This window comes from Pangasianodon hypophthalmus, chromosome 9 (genome assembly GCF_027358585.1).
Source record: "Pangasianodon hypophthalmus isolate fPanHyp1 chromosome 9, fPanHyp1.pri, whole genome shotgun sequence".
NCBI classification, from domain to species: Eukaryota; Metazoa; Chordata; class Actinopteri; order Siluriformes; family Pangasiidae; genus Pangasianodon; species Pangasianodon hypophthalmus.
Window position 1 is genome coordinate 16,434,272 of NC_069718.1, and position 17,285 is coordinate 16,451,556.

The 17,285-nt window shown below is 39.1% G+C and overlaps 1 protein-coding gene across 5 annotated transcripts in view; it reads left to right on the forward strand.

The window, feature by feature from the left end:
* lrrk2 (leucine-rich repeat kinase 2) overlaps window positions 1-17,125 on the forward strand; it is a 29,288-nt gene extending 12,163 nt beyond the window's left edge. For 2 of the 5 annotated variants that reach the window (XM_026919060.3, XM_026919061.3), the window contains exons 22-51: window positions 55-121; window positions 210-418; window positions 874-1,124; window positions 1,249-1,397; window positions 1,486-1,579; window positions 1,684-1,870; window positions 2,073-2,254; window positions 2,480-2,703; window positions 2,782-2,909; window positions 4,007-4,225; window positions 4,375-4,576; window positions 5,563-5,651; window positions 5,745-5,926; window positions 6,457-6,611; window positions 6,885-7,031; window positions 7,897-8,088; window positions 8,195-8,341; window positions 8,490-8,602; window positions 10,340-10,530; window positions 10,651-10,811; window positions 11,014-11,184; window positions 11,264-11,364; window positions 11,458-11,682; window positions 11,964-12,157; window positions 12,260-12,332; window positions 12,494-12,666; window positions 12,828-12,980; window positions 13,133-13,362; window positions 13,513-13,593; window positions 13,706-17,124. In XM_026919060.3, the coding sequence (XP_026774861.3) occupies window positions 55-121; window positions 210-418; window positions 874-1,124; window positions 1,249-1,397; window positions 1,486-1,579; window positions 1,684-1,870; window positions 2,073-2,254; window positions 2,480-2,703; window positions 2,782-2,909; window positions 4,007-4,225; window positions 4,375-4,576; window positions 5,563-5,651; window positions 5,745-5,926; window positions 6,457-6,611; window positions 6,885-7,031; window positions 7,897-8,088; window positions 8,195-8,341; window positions 8,490-8,602; window positions 10,340-10,530; window positions 10,651-10,811; window positions 11,014-11,184; window positions 11,264-11,364; window positions 11,458-11,682; window positions 11,964-12,157; window positions 12,260-12,332; window positions 12,494-12,666; window positions 12,828-12,980; window positions 13,133-13,362; window positions 13,513-13,593; window positions 13,706-13,827 (4,812 nt within the window). In that variant the 3' untranslated portion in view covers window positions 13,828-17,124. Of the gene's footprint in view, window positions 1-54; window positions 122-209; window positions 419-873; window positions 1,125-1,248; window positions 1,398-1,485; window positions 1,580-1,683; window positions 1,871-2,072; window positions 2,255-2,479; window positions 2,704-2,781; window positions 2,910-4,006; window positions 4,226-4,374; window positions 4,577-5,562; window positions 5,652-5,744; window positions 5,927-6,456; window positions 6,612-6,884; window positions 7,032-7,896; window positions 8,089-8,194; window positions 8,342-8,489; window positions 8,603-10,339; window positions 10,531-10,650; window positions 10,812-11,013; window positions 11,185-11,263; window positions 11,365-11,457; window positions 11,683-11,963; window positions 12,158-12,259; window positions 12,333-12,493; window positions 12,667-12,827; window positions 12,981-13,132; window positions 13,363-13,512; window positions 13,594-13,705 lie in introns of all 5 variants that reach the window. The other 3 variants (XM_026919062.3, XM_026919063.3, XM_034307317.2) reach the window with 2 other exon arrangements.
* The last annotated feature ends 160 nt before the right edge of the window (window positions 17,126-17,285 follow it).

Here is a 17,285-nt window from a genome sequence, read left to right on the forward strand (position 1 = left end):
ATATGTAATACTTTATTTTAATACTTGTGCTTTTCTTTTAACTAATTGTGGTAGGGTGACCCCGAGCTCAATGATTCCTTTAAAAAGAGACTGGCAAGCAGGAAGGGCAAGACCCAAAGAGGTACAATGCTAGCTAATCCCATTAAAGTGCTTGTCATGGATATTGATAATGTAATATCAGTGGGTGTTCCTTTCTTTTACATCTGTAGGACTGGTGTTTTCTGAGAGTTCCTCCCCTGGTGGATCACTGTCAAGTGTGGACAGAGATCATATTAGACTGCTCGATCTATCAGGCAATGAGCTAGACTCTCTCTCATGCTTGATGGATGATGGTACTGTCCAACAACAGCTTGAGCATCTCCTACGTCTGGATTTGAGCAGCAACAGTCTAGCAGAGTTTCCCAGCGCTCTCTGTCAGGTACCCATGGGGTACAACAAGGGGTGGCCGATGTGGCAAAAATATTATATCTTCATAAGTGGAGAATTTTTATTGGCATTGTATGAGTTCATCCAGAGTTCAGTAACAATGTTAACATTCTCATTATGCATATTTAAGAGTGAACAGTCCTTATCACATTAATTTACCCAATATATTAACTTTGTTTTTATTTTTAACTGGGGATTTTATTCCGTTTTTATTTAGATTTTTTTAATTTTATTTAATGAAACATGCAGTTCGTCAATGTTGTACTGATACACTTACAAAGTACCTAGTGACTGAATTTATTCTGACGAGTATTTCATTATATTGTCTCTAAACCCAATCTGGAGAGGTTTCTAGCTTTATGAATTGTAGCAGGTTTCAATGTTCTCTAATTGTGTCTGAGTGACAAGAATTTTCAATACTTTGCAATTGTTTCTTACATATTTTAGAGCTTGCGAAGCCTCACTCGACTGGATCTCCAAGGCAACCAGTTGCAATCATTTCCTGCTGAATTGTTGAGCCTACCCTCTTTAAGCATGCTGAATGTGTCACGAAACTGTATCGGTCCTGAGCTCTGTTTGGACCCACATGTGTGCTGTCCAACGCTCCACCAGCTGAATCTTTCTTACAACCACATCACTGTTTTTCCATACAATCTCAGCCAAGTCATGAAAAATCTAGAAGAACTCTCACTTGAGGGGTATGAAGGAAAATGTTTTTCTTTTGCCTAACCTCAGAATTTTTATTGATCTGACTGTTTGATTGTTCTTATTCCAGCCATCCCCATTGTTCTTCTCTTCTCTTGTTTTTCTTGTTGTCCTCAGGAATCAAATCTCGGAACTCTCCCTTCCTGTCTGTCTTGCTGAAATGAAGGTGTTTGATGTTTCAAAGAATAAATTAACAATGATCTCTGACGGCTTATTGTCTGCATGCACCAAGCTGGAAACATTCAATGCCTCAGTTAACCATCTTAGTAAGCATATTTCATTCCAAAGCACTTTGAACTTTCAGTGAAAATTAAGTCTGCTTTCTGGTGTTGATTAATAAACATCTTTCTGTAGGTTGTTTGTTACAACTTCCTTCTAAATTAACAACACTGAAATTATCCCAGAACAACTTTGAAAGTGTTCCTGAATCAGTTATCAATCTACCAAAGTAAGTGTTTTTAAATATGCCATACATACATATATACTGTACCTATATTAATTCTAAGTATTATCAAAGACTGGACATGCTTGTCTGATGCCTCCTGTGTTCAGTTTGCGGTCGTTGGACATGAGGAGTAACAGTATCAGGGTTCTGCCAGGTCCAGCTGCCTGGACCAGTGCTAACTTAAGAGAGCTGATATTCAGCGAGAACCAGATCTCTGTGCTGGACCTCAGAGAACCTGTGTATAAGTGGATCCGTCTGGAGAAACTGCATCTGAGTGATAACAAGCTCACTGAGGTAGCAACCATTTGTTTTCTTCTTACTTTAATGAGAATACAGAATAGTTTAACAGATGAGCGGTGATCATGTAAAAATTGTATTTTTTTACAGCATTTTGAATGCTTAATTTCAGAGCCTTGTATGGATTTGCAGTTATATCATGTGTTCTAAGTCTCCTAACATCAGTTAGGCTCTCACTGTCCTGCGCCCTTGTTGTTAGCTTCCTCGTCAGATCGGGCTGTTGGAGGAGTTGACCTCTCTGGATGTCAATGGTAACGCTGGTCTGCGCTCTTTCCCTGATGAGATGGGTAAGCTGGTTCGGCTGTGGGATTTGCCCTTGGACAGACTGCAGCTACAACTGGACCTCAAACACATCGGTAACAAGACCAAAGACATTGTCAGGTCAGTCCCGTTGTTCATTTTCTTTTCCTTAGCAGAGGTGTGTGCTGATCTCCTTGTCCTAAAGAAAGAATTGCCATATTAGTACTTGAAGTGTATTAGGGGTACTTGCATGACTTACATTTTATGTACCATGTTTTTGTTCTGAATTTCACAATTAGATATTTAGAGCCTTAAATCTAGGATCTTGTGTTCTGGGCTTGTCTCCTTGCCTCTCCTCTTGATTAGACACTTTCAGCACCGTCTGAAGAAGGCTGTTCCGTATTTCCGGATGAAGCTAATAGTGGTGGGGAATGCAGGCAGTGGGAAGACCACTCTGATCCAGCAACTGATGAAGCTCAAGCATTCTCAGTGGTACTGTGACACAAACTCTTTGAGCATCACTATCAGAGACTGGAGCATCAGAGACCGTGATAGGAAAAACATGGTCCTGAATGTGTGGGACTTCTCAGGTTGGATTCTCAGGTGTAGTAGGTCTTACTAACATTATAAAACCAGAAAAAGTCCTAAATTATCTTGTGGTTGTGCAGGTGGAGAGGAGTACAGTGGCTCCTATTCTCAGTTCATGAGTTCCAGAGCCCTCTACTTGGTGCTATATGACCTGAGTAAAGGAGCCAGTGAGCTGGACACCATCAGACCCTGGCTCTTCAATATCAAAGTGAGTTCAAATTTGTGCAATTTAAGAAATTTACATGTCAAGTCCTATAAGTAATAGTATGACCTAGATCTCTGTCTCAATATGTTAATGCACAAACAGTTTCAGAAATATGAAAGAGTTTCCACTTGCATAAAATCTGAATTAAATCATGTCTTATTAAAACACACTACAAATTTCCTTATTAAGCAGAAACATCATTCTGCTTTGAAATATTAGTTTGATACTCCTATTGTTGAAACGTTCATCTTCTCCCCAGATTCAGTTTGTTGGCCGATGAGATTAAATTCTCCTCTAATATGTCCTGTTACATTGCTCCATTCATGTTTCCTTCAATGAGGTATAATGACCCTGTGCCATTTGCAGAAAACAGCCCCATATCATGATGCCCCTATCTTCATACTTCACTGTGCGTATGGTGTTGTTAGGATCATACATAACGAGCTGAATTATTGCCAAAGAGTTATCAGAGTATATTGTTCCAAATGAGTTCTGATTTGTCTAAGTGGTTTTAGACGCATATCTCTGTGCTTCTTTTTTAGCAGAGGAGTTGTGAGCGGGGAGATGATTGGGTTGCTTATTGTTTTCTCTTGTTCCTTGTTTCTGCTGCTTTCAGGTCATGCTGCCACTCTTTTCAAGTTACTGCTGGCTTTTCCCATATCTTCCTTATCATTAGTCTGAGAGCACATTGTGAAATCTTGCATGGCGAATGTGTCTGGCGACGATAAGTCGCGGTTCCGTTAAGTTTTCCGTTAAGTTACCTGAATATTAAATGTACGACAGGGATGTTTAAGGTCTTTTCTATGACTCTGTAGCTTTTTTTTCCACTGGAGTGATGTTTAATAATGTTGTCCTTGAAAACTTTAAGAAGCATAAACATATCTTTGTTAATGTTTATGAATACATGCTTTTTTTGTTCATGTTTATAAGTACAAAAGACATTATATGTGTACATTTGAAGTGGATATATGCATGGGAAGTATATTAAATTATAAAAATAAAAAGTATCTGAATAGTTCTTTTCTCTCACTGTAGTGTGTCTGCTTCACTGGCTTGCTTTCTGTGATACTGTCATTGTGCTCCGTCTTTGGCTTCCATAGGCACTCGCCCCTGTCTCATCTGTGATTCTGGTTGGCACTCATTTGGACGTATGTGAAGATGGCTTGGTACAGGAGTGTGCACTTAAGATTCAGGAGGAGGTGTTGTCCCAGCCGCTTTTCCCAACCATTAGGGAGCGCCACATGCTGTGTGCCCGTGAGGAGTCAGACTCTATCAGCAGACTGCGCAAGGCCATCGCCAGAGAGGCCAGCAGTTTTAAGGTGACTTTTCTGTTAAATGAAGTTGGCAAAGAGACTGAAAATGGTTGAAAAGACAAATTATGTATTTTTCCTGAACACAATAAATTGGCCCAATAAATATTTTTTGATATGTTATTTTCACATGTAAGAGACTTGCCTCCTCTGTGCAGATCCAGGGGCAGCCGGTGATGGGGCAGCTGGTTCCAGATTGTTATGTTGAGCTGGAGCGGAGGATTCTGAAGGAGCGGCGCCGTGTGTCTGATGAGTTTCCTGTGCTCAGACACCAACGCCTCCTGCAGCTCGTTGAGGAGAGCCAGCTGCTTCTGGAGGAAGGAGAACTTGCTCACGCAGTTCGATTCCTCAGTGAGACTGGTGAGAGAACTTTCTGATTCTGCCTGCACTCTAGACATACTGTACTTGGACGGGATTAGTTTTACACAGAGGGCTGGAGTAATTTAATTTCTTATGTGTACCACTCAGCAGTTTTGTATAGAGACTAAAGTTAGTGCTAGTCTCCCTCCATTGCTGAGAAAATTTCATCTACAAACTTTTTTTTTTTTAAACTACAGACTGCATAGAATTTATATGCACATTTCCAGAGAATGTTGAAAAATGGCATTAAAATAATGTTTCCATCATTTCATTTGCATGCTGTCTTTACTCAGAACCCATTACAAGGAAAAAAAAAGTCAATCAAAGGAAGCAAATTCCTACCAAATGATTAAATTGACTGTTGTATTTCATATTATATTATATTATATTAAGATCATGATTATCATGATTATCTTGATTATCTTGATCATGATTAACATTAAGATTCATATTATATTAATATATTATATTCATGATGGCTGTTTTCTATTAATAAATTCATTATTAAATATGATTATATCACTAGGTGTCTGACACAGAAATCAGAGTTTATATGACAATTAACCTAAAAACCTACTTTTCCCACATTGATTCATGTCTGTCCATGTGATGTTCAAGTTTTCACAAAAGGAGACATACCAAGTATGTATGTTATTATAGAGATCACCATGAGAAGCTAATACCGTCTTAATAGAGCTTTTGTGTGGTCCTATATGTAATGCCTTTGAGTTGCACTGTTTTTACTTGAACACTGTGTAGTTCCATATATAGAACTAGAGCCTATGATAATGATATTTTTGTTTCTATATATACTCAGATATGGATTAGATGGCAAAAGTCTAGGTCACTAGGTCATCTGTGTTTCTTCTGGTGACACAATTTTTAGGTTCATATTACTTTGCATGCATAGGTGCTGCTTGCACTGTTAGTGTTTATCTCACTCAGTGTCAGTGCATGTGTGTGTGTGTGTGTTTGTGAAATCCCAGGTGTGCTCCTGCACTTTGATGACCCTGCACTGCAACTCAGAGACTTGTATTTCATTGATCCCCAGTGGCTCTGCAACACCATCTCACAGGTCTCACACAAATACATCCTCAAATCACACAATAAATGAAGTACATCTAAATAGTTAAAGGTGTGATCTTCATGTTGTGTTATTTGGTTCTAGATTCTGACTCAGAAGAGCCTGTGTGAGAACTCTAGGGGGGTGATGCAGCGCTCAGTTGTGGAGAAATTTCTCAGTGAGAGCCGCTGCTTCCCAAAAGGTCACTTCATGCACTACTTCAAACTGCTGGAAAAGTTCCAAATCGCCTTGCCCTTGGGAGACGAGCAGCTACTGGTGCACTGCAGGTGTGTATTATATACTGGACATTCCTGCCATTCAAAACACATCCAGATTCTTTGTATGCATTTAATTATCTAAAATTGCATGTCTTTTGAATTTAGACTTTTTCTGCATATCATATTAAAATGTAGGTGGATTGTCAATGTGTAGGAATGCCATAATTAAAAAAAGATAAAACATTATAACTGAAAAAAAATCTTCTACTATGGTTATAAACAATTCTTAACATTCAGGTCTAAAACTATTAACGCTGATGACCAAAATTATAGAAAATACCATTTACCAACAAATTTAGATCAAATATTGTTGATGTATGAAATTTGTGCCGTTTAGGACTGGTGCATGATTCATTTGAGACTGGCACAAAAATATTTTTTTACTTAATTTGGGATTTTATGGAAAAAGTTTGTAGAGAAATACCAGAGAAATGCTGTGTTTAGAATGGATTGCAGCATATATTGCTCCAAAGCTTATGTTATGGACATATGTTTTAAATGAGTCCTATGTCTCACTTTGTATAATTTTTTCTGTGTAGCTTGTCTGATCACAAGCCAGTGATTGAGATTCCTCACTGTGAGAATTCAGAGATCATTGTGAGGGTCTATGAGATGCCTTATTTCCCTATGGGCTTCTGGTCCAGACTGATCAGCCGGCTTCTGGAGGTCTCCTCACTCATGCTCCAGGGTAGAGGTAAGAATGTCAGGCTGAAATACTCTCATCGAAAGCTTTCTAACCAGAACTTCTGATCGGAAGGTTGAGAGTTCAAATCCCAGCACCACCAAGCTGCCACTGCTGGGCCCTTGAGCAAGGCCCTTAACCCTCAACTGCTCAGTTGTATAAATGAGATAATTGTAAGTCGCTCTGGATAAGGGTGTCTGCTAAATGCCATAAATGTAAATGTAAATGTCGTGTATGTGTCTTATTAATTTTATCAATTCTATCAATTTCTATGATTTCTTCCAGAGAAAGCTTTGAGGCCAAACCGAATTTACTGGAGGACAGGGGTATACCTGAACTGGTCTGCTGAGGCGTACTATCTAGTGGAAGCCTTCGCAGATGTGAACAGCCCTGCCAGCTTTGTTAAGATCACTGTGCCTTGCTCCCGTAAAGGTGTGTTAGTAGGAAGCTTTATAGAGAGCTCTAACTGGCTCCCGTGCTATAAAATCACTTTTTTAATTAATCTTTTAATCATTTGTGTTTGATACAGTAGGTGATTTATTTCTGCTGCTGATAAAGATGATTGTGGTGGTTTAAGGTTTTTTTGTTGTTGTTCAAAGGCTTGGTTTTGGAGTAAGAGCTGGTACAATAGACTTCCACGGGGCATAATTATAAGACACATCAATGCAGGAAAGTAATATTGGGCAACTTTTGGGTAATTAATTTTATTTTATAGAGATCTGATAAAGAGCAGACCTTTTATAGAGGGCTTATAACTTACCTGAGATTATTTTACTGCTTGAATGATTGAATGTTGAGGTTAGTGATGCATTCTGCTGCAGTTAAACACATGAACTAGAGCGTGGGTTTCTGGCACGGAAGCCACTTTTGTAAAAACATCTCTTATACCCTTAATTTAAAATGATGAAGCTCTTTTTAGTTAACCCTCAATTGATGACATTGTTTCAAAAAGCAGTAGAATGAGGCCCCACCTTTGGCACCAAATGCATTCAATGTACAGAGACATTGTCTGGAACTCAACATCTACATCATAATTTCTTTGTCATCGTTTCAGGTTACTCCACAATTAAAAACTGCTGAACAGTTTTTGTCCTTATGATTGTACATGTGACCATTTCTTCAAACCGAAACTGTTCCTGTGGTAATCTGTGAGAAGTCATTTTTCTAAAACCAAGTATTTGACGAGCAAAAAACTCTTTTAAACAAATCTGAATAAACCACTGAATAAAATAGCTTTTTAATGTGCAGTGCTGGAGGTTTTTCTAAGATGGAGCTGAGCTGTCTGCCGTTTCTGTAGGTCATGTGTTGTTAGGCCAGGTGGTTGATCATATTGACTCTGTGCTGGAGGAGTGGTTTCCTGGCCTCCTCAACACTGATATACAAGGTGATGGGGAGACACTGCTGAAGAGGTGGGCATTGTACAGTTTCGATGACACTCAGGACTGGAACAAGATGCTGCTGCAGGATCTACTCAAACACACTAATAAAGGTATCACAACATACCTATCTAAATATGTCCTTTGCATATACTACTTCAATTCATTCCTCTTTCATTATGTGTTACTTTTTAAATTGTACTCTTCGGATGTTTCTAGATGGTCTGTTGGTGAACCCAGAGGACCCTCACTGTACAATCCCCACCTCCCAGATCTGCCCTGACCTCATTCTGAGTGACCAGCCAGCTAGTATCATGTTGGACCCTGAGGAGCTAGAAATGGATCTTTCCGAAGAGTACCTGCTTGGTCAGTAGACTCCAGTTTCTAGAAGCACGTCATTAGCTGTATGTAATCATGTATGTACATTGTATTAGAACAGATGCGATTAGTGAGATTTGTTTGACCACAGCTAGAGGAGGTTATTCACTCTAATGGTCTGCTGTTTTGACAACAGGAAATGGAGGCTTTGGCTCAGTGTACAGAGCAATATACAAAAATGAAGAGGTTGCTGTGAAGATTTTCAACAAACATGCAGCAGAGCTCTATGTTCATAGATTAGTAAGACAGGTAATTTTATCAGTTTATCTATGGTACATTCCAAAACGAAAACTAAGGTTCTATTTTATTTTCCACTAACTTGAGAAATGACTGGAATGACAGCAGTAAAGCCACTTTGTCCCCACTTAGTTCCGTGGTTCTCAAAGTGGGGCCCAGGGACCCCCAGGGGTCCATGGAGCAGGAGTCCATGATTTTTTAATAAATATTTATTTATTTATTTATTTATGTTACAGAGTATGAAATGACAACACATTATTAAGATATCAAAGATATTTATTATTTATTTCTTATATTAATGGAACTATTTGGCTGATCACTTGGCTTATGCAGTGGATAAAAAAGTCTACACACCCCTGTTAAAATGGCAGGTTTTTGTGATGAAAAAAAATGAAACCAAGATAAATCAGGTCTGAACTTTTTCCATGCTAAATGTGAAATTACAGCATATAAAAATTAAGTGTAAAACAACCAGAGATTTTTTAGGGAGAAAAAAAAAAAAAAAAACTACAATAACCTAGTTGCACACCCCTAAACTAATACTTTGTTGAAGCACCTTTTGATTTTATTACACAGTCTTTTTGGGTAAGAGTCTATCAGTGTGGCATATCTTGACTTGGCAATATTTTCCTACTCTTTCTTGAAAAAACATTCTGGATCTGTCAGATTGGAAGGACATCTCCTTTGCATAGTCCACTTCAGGTCACCCCACAGATTTTTAGTTGGATTCAGGTCTGGGCTCAGGCTAGATCATTCAAAAATATTTTCTTCTTTTGGTTAAGCCATTTCTTTGTTGATTTTAATGTATGCTTTGGGTCATTGTTGTGCTGAAAGTTGAAATTCATTTTCATCTTCAGCTTACAGCAGATAGCTGAAGGTTTTGGACTAAAATTGACTGGTATTTGTAGCTATTCATGTTTCCCTCCACCTTGATAAAAGCTCCAGTTCTGGCTGAAGAAAAGCAGCCCTAAAGCCTGATGCTGCCACCACCATGCTTCACCATGGGTGCAGTGTTCTTTTGGTGATATGTTGCAACAAACATACCTCTTGGAATTATAGAATTACTTTTCCCTTTTGGAATTGGTCTCATCAGACCATAACACATTTTGCCACATGGTTTGGGGTGATTTAGTTGAGCTTGGATGTTTTTTGTGAGAAAGAGCTTCCGTCTAGCCACTCTACCCAATAACCCAGACATGGCAAGGATACGAGGGATTGTTGTCACATGCAGAGAGTAATCAGTACTTGTCAGATATTCCTGCAGCTCCTTTAATGTTGCTGTTGGTCTCTTGGCAGCCTCCCTGGTAAGTTTTTGTCTTGTCCTTTTGTAAATTTTGGAGGGATGTCCTGTTCATGGCAATGTCACTGTGTTGCCCCATTTTCTCCACTTGTTGATGATGGACTTCATGGTGTTCCATGGTACATCTAATGTTTTGGAAATTCTTTATACCCCTCTACTGATTGATATCTTTTTTCAAGTGAGATACATGAGATACGGTACATGCTTTGCAAGCTCTTTGTGGACCATGGCTTCAGCAGTCAGATGAAACCGTGAAGAGGTCAGGTAAATCACTTTTCACTTTTTTCATCACAAAAACCTGCCATTTTAACAGGGGTGTGTAGAGTTTTTATATCCATTGTAAATGATGTCAACAATTTTAATAAATATGTGTTCTGTTGGTGGAAAAACGACATTTTATATCATACGATCCTCACACGTACAGCAGTTAGAAAGTGATGATTTTGCAGGAGTTGGCTGTATTAGGCAGACTGCGCCATCCCAGTGTTGTGGATCTACTGGCTGCAGGAAGCTCCCCCCATGTGCTGGTGATGGAACTGGCTCCATGTGGTTCTCTCGACTCACTGTTTGAACATGAAAATGGCAGCCTGAATCGCAAACTGCAGCATAGGATCGCACTACAGGTGGCTGATGGTCTCAGGTAGGCATACAGGACACGCCCACATGTCTATAGGAATGGATGCACCTATTACTAATTTATCTGAATACTGTTACAGTTAACATTCTGTGTTTGGCATGTCTCTCTCTGTTTCTGATCCAGATATTTGCACTCTTCAATGATAATCTACCGGGACTTGAAACCTCACAATGTGCTGCTGTTCAATCTTAAGACTGACTCAGAGATGATAGCTAAGCTCACTGACTATGGCATTGCTCAGTACTGCTGCAGCATGGGAGTCAAGAGCTCTGAAGGCACTCCAGGTACCACTTCACATGAATAAAAGAAGAGGACAAAAAACCTGAACAACCTGGCTAGCTGTATTTTACCAGTTTACCAGACATTTTACCAATTGGCTATATTTATAGTACATTTTGTGTGTATTGAGAGCAATAATCAAGATGTTGTTTCTGTTGTCCTGTTCTATGGTTATTGTTGAATTGTTTACTCTGTGGTTCCTTGCAGGGTTCAGAGCACCAGAGGTTGCTCGTGGTAACGTGATCTATAACGTACAGGCAGATGTTTATTCATTTGGCCTGCTACTATATGATCTTTTGACCTGCGGAGAGAGAATATCAGATGGTCTGAAGTTCCCCAGCGAGTTTGATGAAATAGCCGTGCAAGGAAAGCTACTGGGTAATGTCAGAAACTAGACTGCAAGAAATGACTAAATCGTGTCTGTTTGGTTTTCTTTTCTAATTTACTGTTGTTTTAGACCCAGTGAAACACTACAAATGTTCACCCTGGCCGGGGTTTCAGAACCTAATGAAGGAGTGTCTGAGAGAGAACCCAGAGAGCAGACCCACATCTGCACAGGTAATCCACTGAGAATCATACATTACTCAGAACCTGGTGATGGTTTCTGAGGGTGTATGTCACTTCTGCTTGTCTGTCTCTGTTCCTTTGTAGGTGTTTGACTGTCTGAACTCAGGAAACATGCTGTGTCTGCTTAGTGAGCTGACTCTGCCTGGGCTGTCCTGCGAGTGTTTCACTGTCTCCTGTCCCAGTGGTGGTTTGGGTGGAAGTGTCAATGGTGGTGCTGGGGCTCAAGTGTGGATGGGAGGTGGCAGTAGCAGCCAGAAGCTAGGCTTTGTCACATGTGTGGATGTAGAGACAGAGAAATGGTCCACACGGGTAATGAGGATCAGTAATTTAGTTAAACTATAGCTATTATCCTGCTTAGAACCACTTCAGTAGTCTATTATGTTACATTCTATTCAGCATTTTAGCTAATTACTAAGGGTAGACATGGTTCTATCTAGTAGCTAGTAAGCATATTTTTTCCTGTAGATATTAGCTAACCAGTAAAGTTATAACAGACTACAAGGATTTCCCGTAGACTACATTAGCATTTCAGTGTAATCAGGCTTACTGAGTCTTATTTAATAATGGCTGTATGTGTATTTGTCTGTCAGGAGATTGACCAAAGCCCCGTCCTCTGCCTGGTGACTGTCAGAGTGCCTGGAGAGGTCCATGACTGGTTAGTTGCAGGAACGCAGAGTGGCTCACTGGTGGTTATGAACACAAGGAACATTACAGTTTTGCACTGTTTACAGAGTACAAAGGATGCAGTGACCTCAATGTTCTTCCACACGCCTTCTCAACGCAGGTGCAGGATTACATCTGCTGTCATGATCTGGGGTTGGGATAAGATGAAATTCTTATTTCAGGTGTTATTGCAGTTTTATATGTGATATTTTTTTCTTATCAGCCGCTTAAAGAACTACCTTTTAGTGGGAACAGCAGATGGAATGCTTGTCATTTATGAAGATTCAGTTATAAAGGTATTCTGTATTTTACCTAAAGCTCACTTACTTCCATTTTCCTGTTGAGAAAATACTTCTACTACACTAACAATATGTGTGTGTAATAATGTCAAGATAGCTACAGCTGTTTATTTTTTTAGCCTTTAACACCACTATCATTCTGGTCTTTTTCAACCCAGTGTGCTGATGGTGCTCCAGTTAAGCTTGTGCAGGTTGGGAATGTGAACACACCCCTGATGTGTCTGGCTCCATCTGGCCACTATCAGGACCGTACCACTCTGTGGGCTGGCTGTGGCACGAGGGTGATCTCTCTCACTGTGGACTATGACATCTCTAAGAGTATAGACACCAGGTCCACATTTTATCATTTAGTATCCATACAGCTTTCATGATTGCAGGAAATAAATGTATATTTCTTACATTACTTGTGGAGGATTTTTTTTGATTTAGTGGTTCTCAAGGATCTGAAAGGCAGCTACTTCATGTTGTTCTTGCTTTGCGTTACTTGAGCAGTCTGCAGTGTCTGACCAACAGTGAAGCATGTATCTCTCGGCTAGTCGTTGAGAAGTATGTGTATCTGAGCAAAAATGGAGGACACCGTGTAGAGGTGTGGGATAAGAAGAGTGGAAAGATGATTGATTTCATCGACTGTGTGCAGTTACTCAGGTGAGACTGCATACATATGCAATAACACAAATGCATGTATGTAATATGTGGATAATTGTAAACTAATGTCAGTCTGTAGTAAAGTATCTTCAGCATAGTAATCATAATCACCATTCTGAGGATTGGGAGACTGAATAATTATTGTTGTATAGATTGTCTTGTGTGCCAAACAGGAAGGTCAGAGCTGGGAGTGCTGACAGTTTAAAAGAAATGGAGTCATTGTGGGCTCGTGTGAAGTCTCTGCTGGTCCAGCATAACGGCACGCTGTGGATAGGCACTGGATCTGGACACATCCTGCTGGTGGATCTGTCTACACGTCAGCTACTGCAGGTTATCAGCCCTGGCTGCCATTCAGTGCGCACTATGGCATCTCTGCTGATCGGTACTTGTCCTTTGATGTCTCTTTCTTCATATATTTAATGGTTAAATATAGTATACCTATATACTATGCTGTCACTTAACTTCCTACCATTGCGAAACTCACTAACATTCCATGATACAAGATAAGCTTTTACTTTATTAACTATTACAGGAACACAAGGCCAAAAAAGTGTGATTCTGATGTTGGGCACACGTGTTCGAATGTCTCAAGAGAAGATCAAGTCTCAATCAGGTAAGAACATCATTGTGGGATTCAATTACCATTATTTCAGCGAGTGTGTAAGTTTCAACGGGCTTTTTCATCCATTGTGCTTTGTTTCTGTCTCTGTGTCTGTGTGTGACAGATAAGGATACTGTGTTGATGATGTGGAGTAGTACCCTGTCTCAGGAAATAAAGGATCTGAACAGACACTGTGAGCTGAGACAGCAGATTGCATACAAAATGCAAGAACAGGCCAATCACTGAACCTTATTCTCACATCTGCCAAACTTGACACTAGTGTAAATTATCACCACTTCATTGTTCACTAATTATGAATTTGTGTCATTTCATTTGGAAATGAAAAAGGGATCCATGTGTGTATTCACTCTGTTGGTAGACATGTTGCACAATTAAGGAAAAGCTCTTTTTATACTCATTTTTATATATCTTTTGTCTGGTCAGCATTGTCTTGTATACCACCCTTCTTCACAGTATAAAAGCTAACTTGTCTCATAATATTCATTTTCAACATTTAAAATGGCATCTACAGATGTATGATTTTACCTACATTAAATTAAATTAATTTTAAATTCTCGTAGTTCAGGCTGCTGGAGAATTGTATAGAATGGTCACACTGTGATGAAATCTTTCATAGCTTGTGCAATCACATCAGCGATCCTCAAGCTTGATAGCAGTTTAGTGATTCCGTTTTAGACTATGGTGGAACTAAAGCCTGGATGACTGTAGGAATGGTGGCCTAGAGGCTTGCAGCATTATATGACTGAACAATCCATGTTACTGTAAACTGTAAGGTGCAGCAGAATGTTTGTTTTCTCTCCCCTTACATGCCAGTCTTAAAAAAAACAGCAAAAGATTTGTTGATTCCAGGGTATATGCTGTATAATTATAAAATAACACTATAATAATAATTATAAAATAATACTATATTTACAATTATGTAATACTTCATCAGAATATCTGATTGTTTTGCTCTAATGTGCCGACAAATTTATCGCTCCCTCCCCCCAAGTTCTCTAAGGGTTTCTTAAAGGTTCTTTGCTTCCAAAAGTGTGCCACCTTAGGACTCTCTGTAATAAGGAAACTGTCTGTTGTACAGGATCACGTAGAACCTTTAAGAGCTCGACCAGAGGGACAAGCCCAAGAACCCTCTTTGTTTGTTTATGTGTGTGTGTTTGTACAGATTTGCTTACAATTTCATAGATTATTTTGCAAAGGGATTGTAACTTTGTTACTTCGCTGGGACTACTTGTGAAAGAACTGGACAATAAGCCAAAGATAGAGCATTTACAGCAATGTATTGCTTATTTTTACTCAAAATATGAATGTGCATGCCAATGTAATATTGTATTGTTATTGTTCTGTTAAGAAAAAATAATTATTTGACTTTTATTTTTGTTTTGTTATTATAAATGATGTTTCTCTTTTATATTTAGTCATGTATCTATTAACAAGGACTTCAAGATACATTTACAGGCGTCATAGAAGTGGATAGTTGCTGATAGGTAAAGACCTAACAAAAACTTACATGTATACAGTATATAATAAGTAGTAGAGCCATAATTAAGTAGAATATTAATACATCTTTAGAAAAGAAGAGCTTCTAGTTTTTTATGAGGGATGAAGCAATTTGCAGGTTTGTGAAGGCCATAGAAAGTATTAGAGGTTGGAATTTGTGGAATTTGTTTAGCATTGTAGAATAAATGCAGTGCAGTGCTATAGTCATTTACCAGACGAATACCTAAGCAATTGGTACAATGTTTGGTACAATGTTTGGTGATCATGACAGAGCTTTTTAAACTGCACATGAATATAATTTCAGATTGTTCATATAACATAGGAATTTGGATAAACATGAACTGGACATTTATTGAATTTAATGTGTTTAATCACATGATAGTACTAACGCATTGCACTAGCTGCACTAACATGAAAATGTTTTGTTGCTGATTTTCACTTACACTTTAAAGAGTTCAGTGCTTCTTGTTTAAGGGTCCAACAATAATCTTCCAATATTGATGAATTCCAGTTTCACTCGTGCTGGTTTTTCATTGTCGCAATCACTTGGGGAAACTTTTCACCATATTCATCACTGACTACACCAAGATTTGCAGGAAAGTCTTAAGTGCGAATGTAAAAAATGAATCTGTAGTGACATATTGCATGCTATGGTTTTGTATGCTTGACACATTTTTTTCAACCAGCTGGATGTATGATGTAGAACAACATTCTTCCATAAAATTCTCTCCAGCCGCACTAGAAGCTCTTCAAACAGCATGTAATGGAAGTACTGTTTGATTTGTGGACCTTTATCTTGGCATCAGTTATTTTAGGGGAAATACCTGTATCAAGTATTAAAATCCTTGTATATACAAATTCTTTCATCAGCCCAAGGAGGCAGAAATATATTTATTGAGTTGACAAATGCTTTATGTGCCATGTTTTTGTGTCCTGGAACCAAATGCTTATGGCCTGGCCAGTCCTTAATGTAATAAGACACTTTCTTAATGTAATAAGACACACCTATTCACAAATGAAACAACAGTAGTTGTTGTATGCAAGCTGCATTCCTAGCTTCAGCACCACTGCTTTCAGATCACCACAGATGTTCCAGATGTAGTTGCTTCACTGTATGTGTTTCAGTAAGACTTCCATATTCATATACATTTCCTTCATGTGTACTGCATAGCCAGTTGGTACTGAAGGATGGGCATTGCCGTTGTGACTGTTGTGGGTCATGTTCAACCCATCAGTGTGAGTGCAGAAACACACACTGATCAAAAGAAAATTGTCAAATATTCTTGGTAGCTGTAAAGGATTTAAATTTTTGTTCCCTTTTGGGGGAGTTCTTTAGGTTTTTTTTTATACCAACCTAAACAAGTCCTTAAACTCAAACTGTGTTACAAACTGTGTTACTGTGTATGCAATTGGACCAAATTATGGATCAGTGTCTCTTTCCAGTTTAGCCATGTGCATCCTGGCATCTTCATCTGCGCATTTTATGCTCCATGTCCCTGGTGGCCTCGGTACTGGCAGCCCTATTTATCATGTAGCGCTGACCTGATTTCTGACGGTAAATTGAGACATTCAGTAGATTTTTTGTTCTTAGCAGAAAAACCAGAGACACTGGTCAGAATAAACAGTCTGTTACCTGATCCCCCTGCTCTCAGTACCTCTGAGCTAAGCTCTAAGATGGACAGTACATGTTGCACAACATATGTGAGAAGCTCAGGCTTTGTCTTGATCAGGCTTTCTTAATAAGTGCAGTCATGCTCTGTCTGAGATTTAAGTGTATACTCACCACAAATGTAACAGAATGCATTGTAGCTGTTCTGACATTAGTGTGACATTTCTGACATTCTGACATTTCTATAGAAATTCCACCTGATAAACAGCTTTATTGCAAGTGCACACTAAAATACACCTACTGAGCATGCACATCAGCATGGATACAAACCAATAACAGCACAATCAATCTGCAGTGGTGTATGTGAATGCATTTATGCCTTGTCTAACACCTGTGCTGTCAGCATCTACAGTGCCCATGTATGCCCAGGCATGCCCGTGTATGCCCAAGCCTAAGCGTTTCCACTGTGTATTGTGTAAGCTACGTGCCCAGGCATGTCTGGACACAGTAAAGAAAACTTTTCATCATTTGCATTGTGGGGAATATCGAACATTTGGATTGAAAACATAAAAATAGA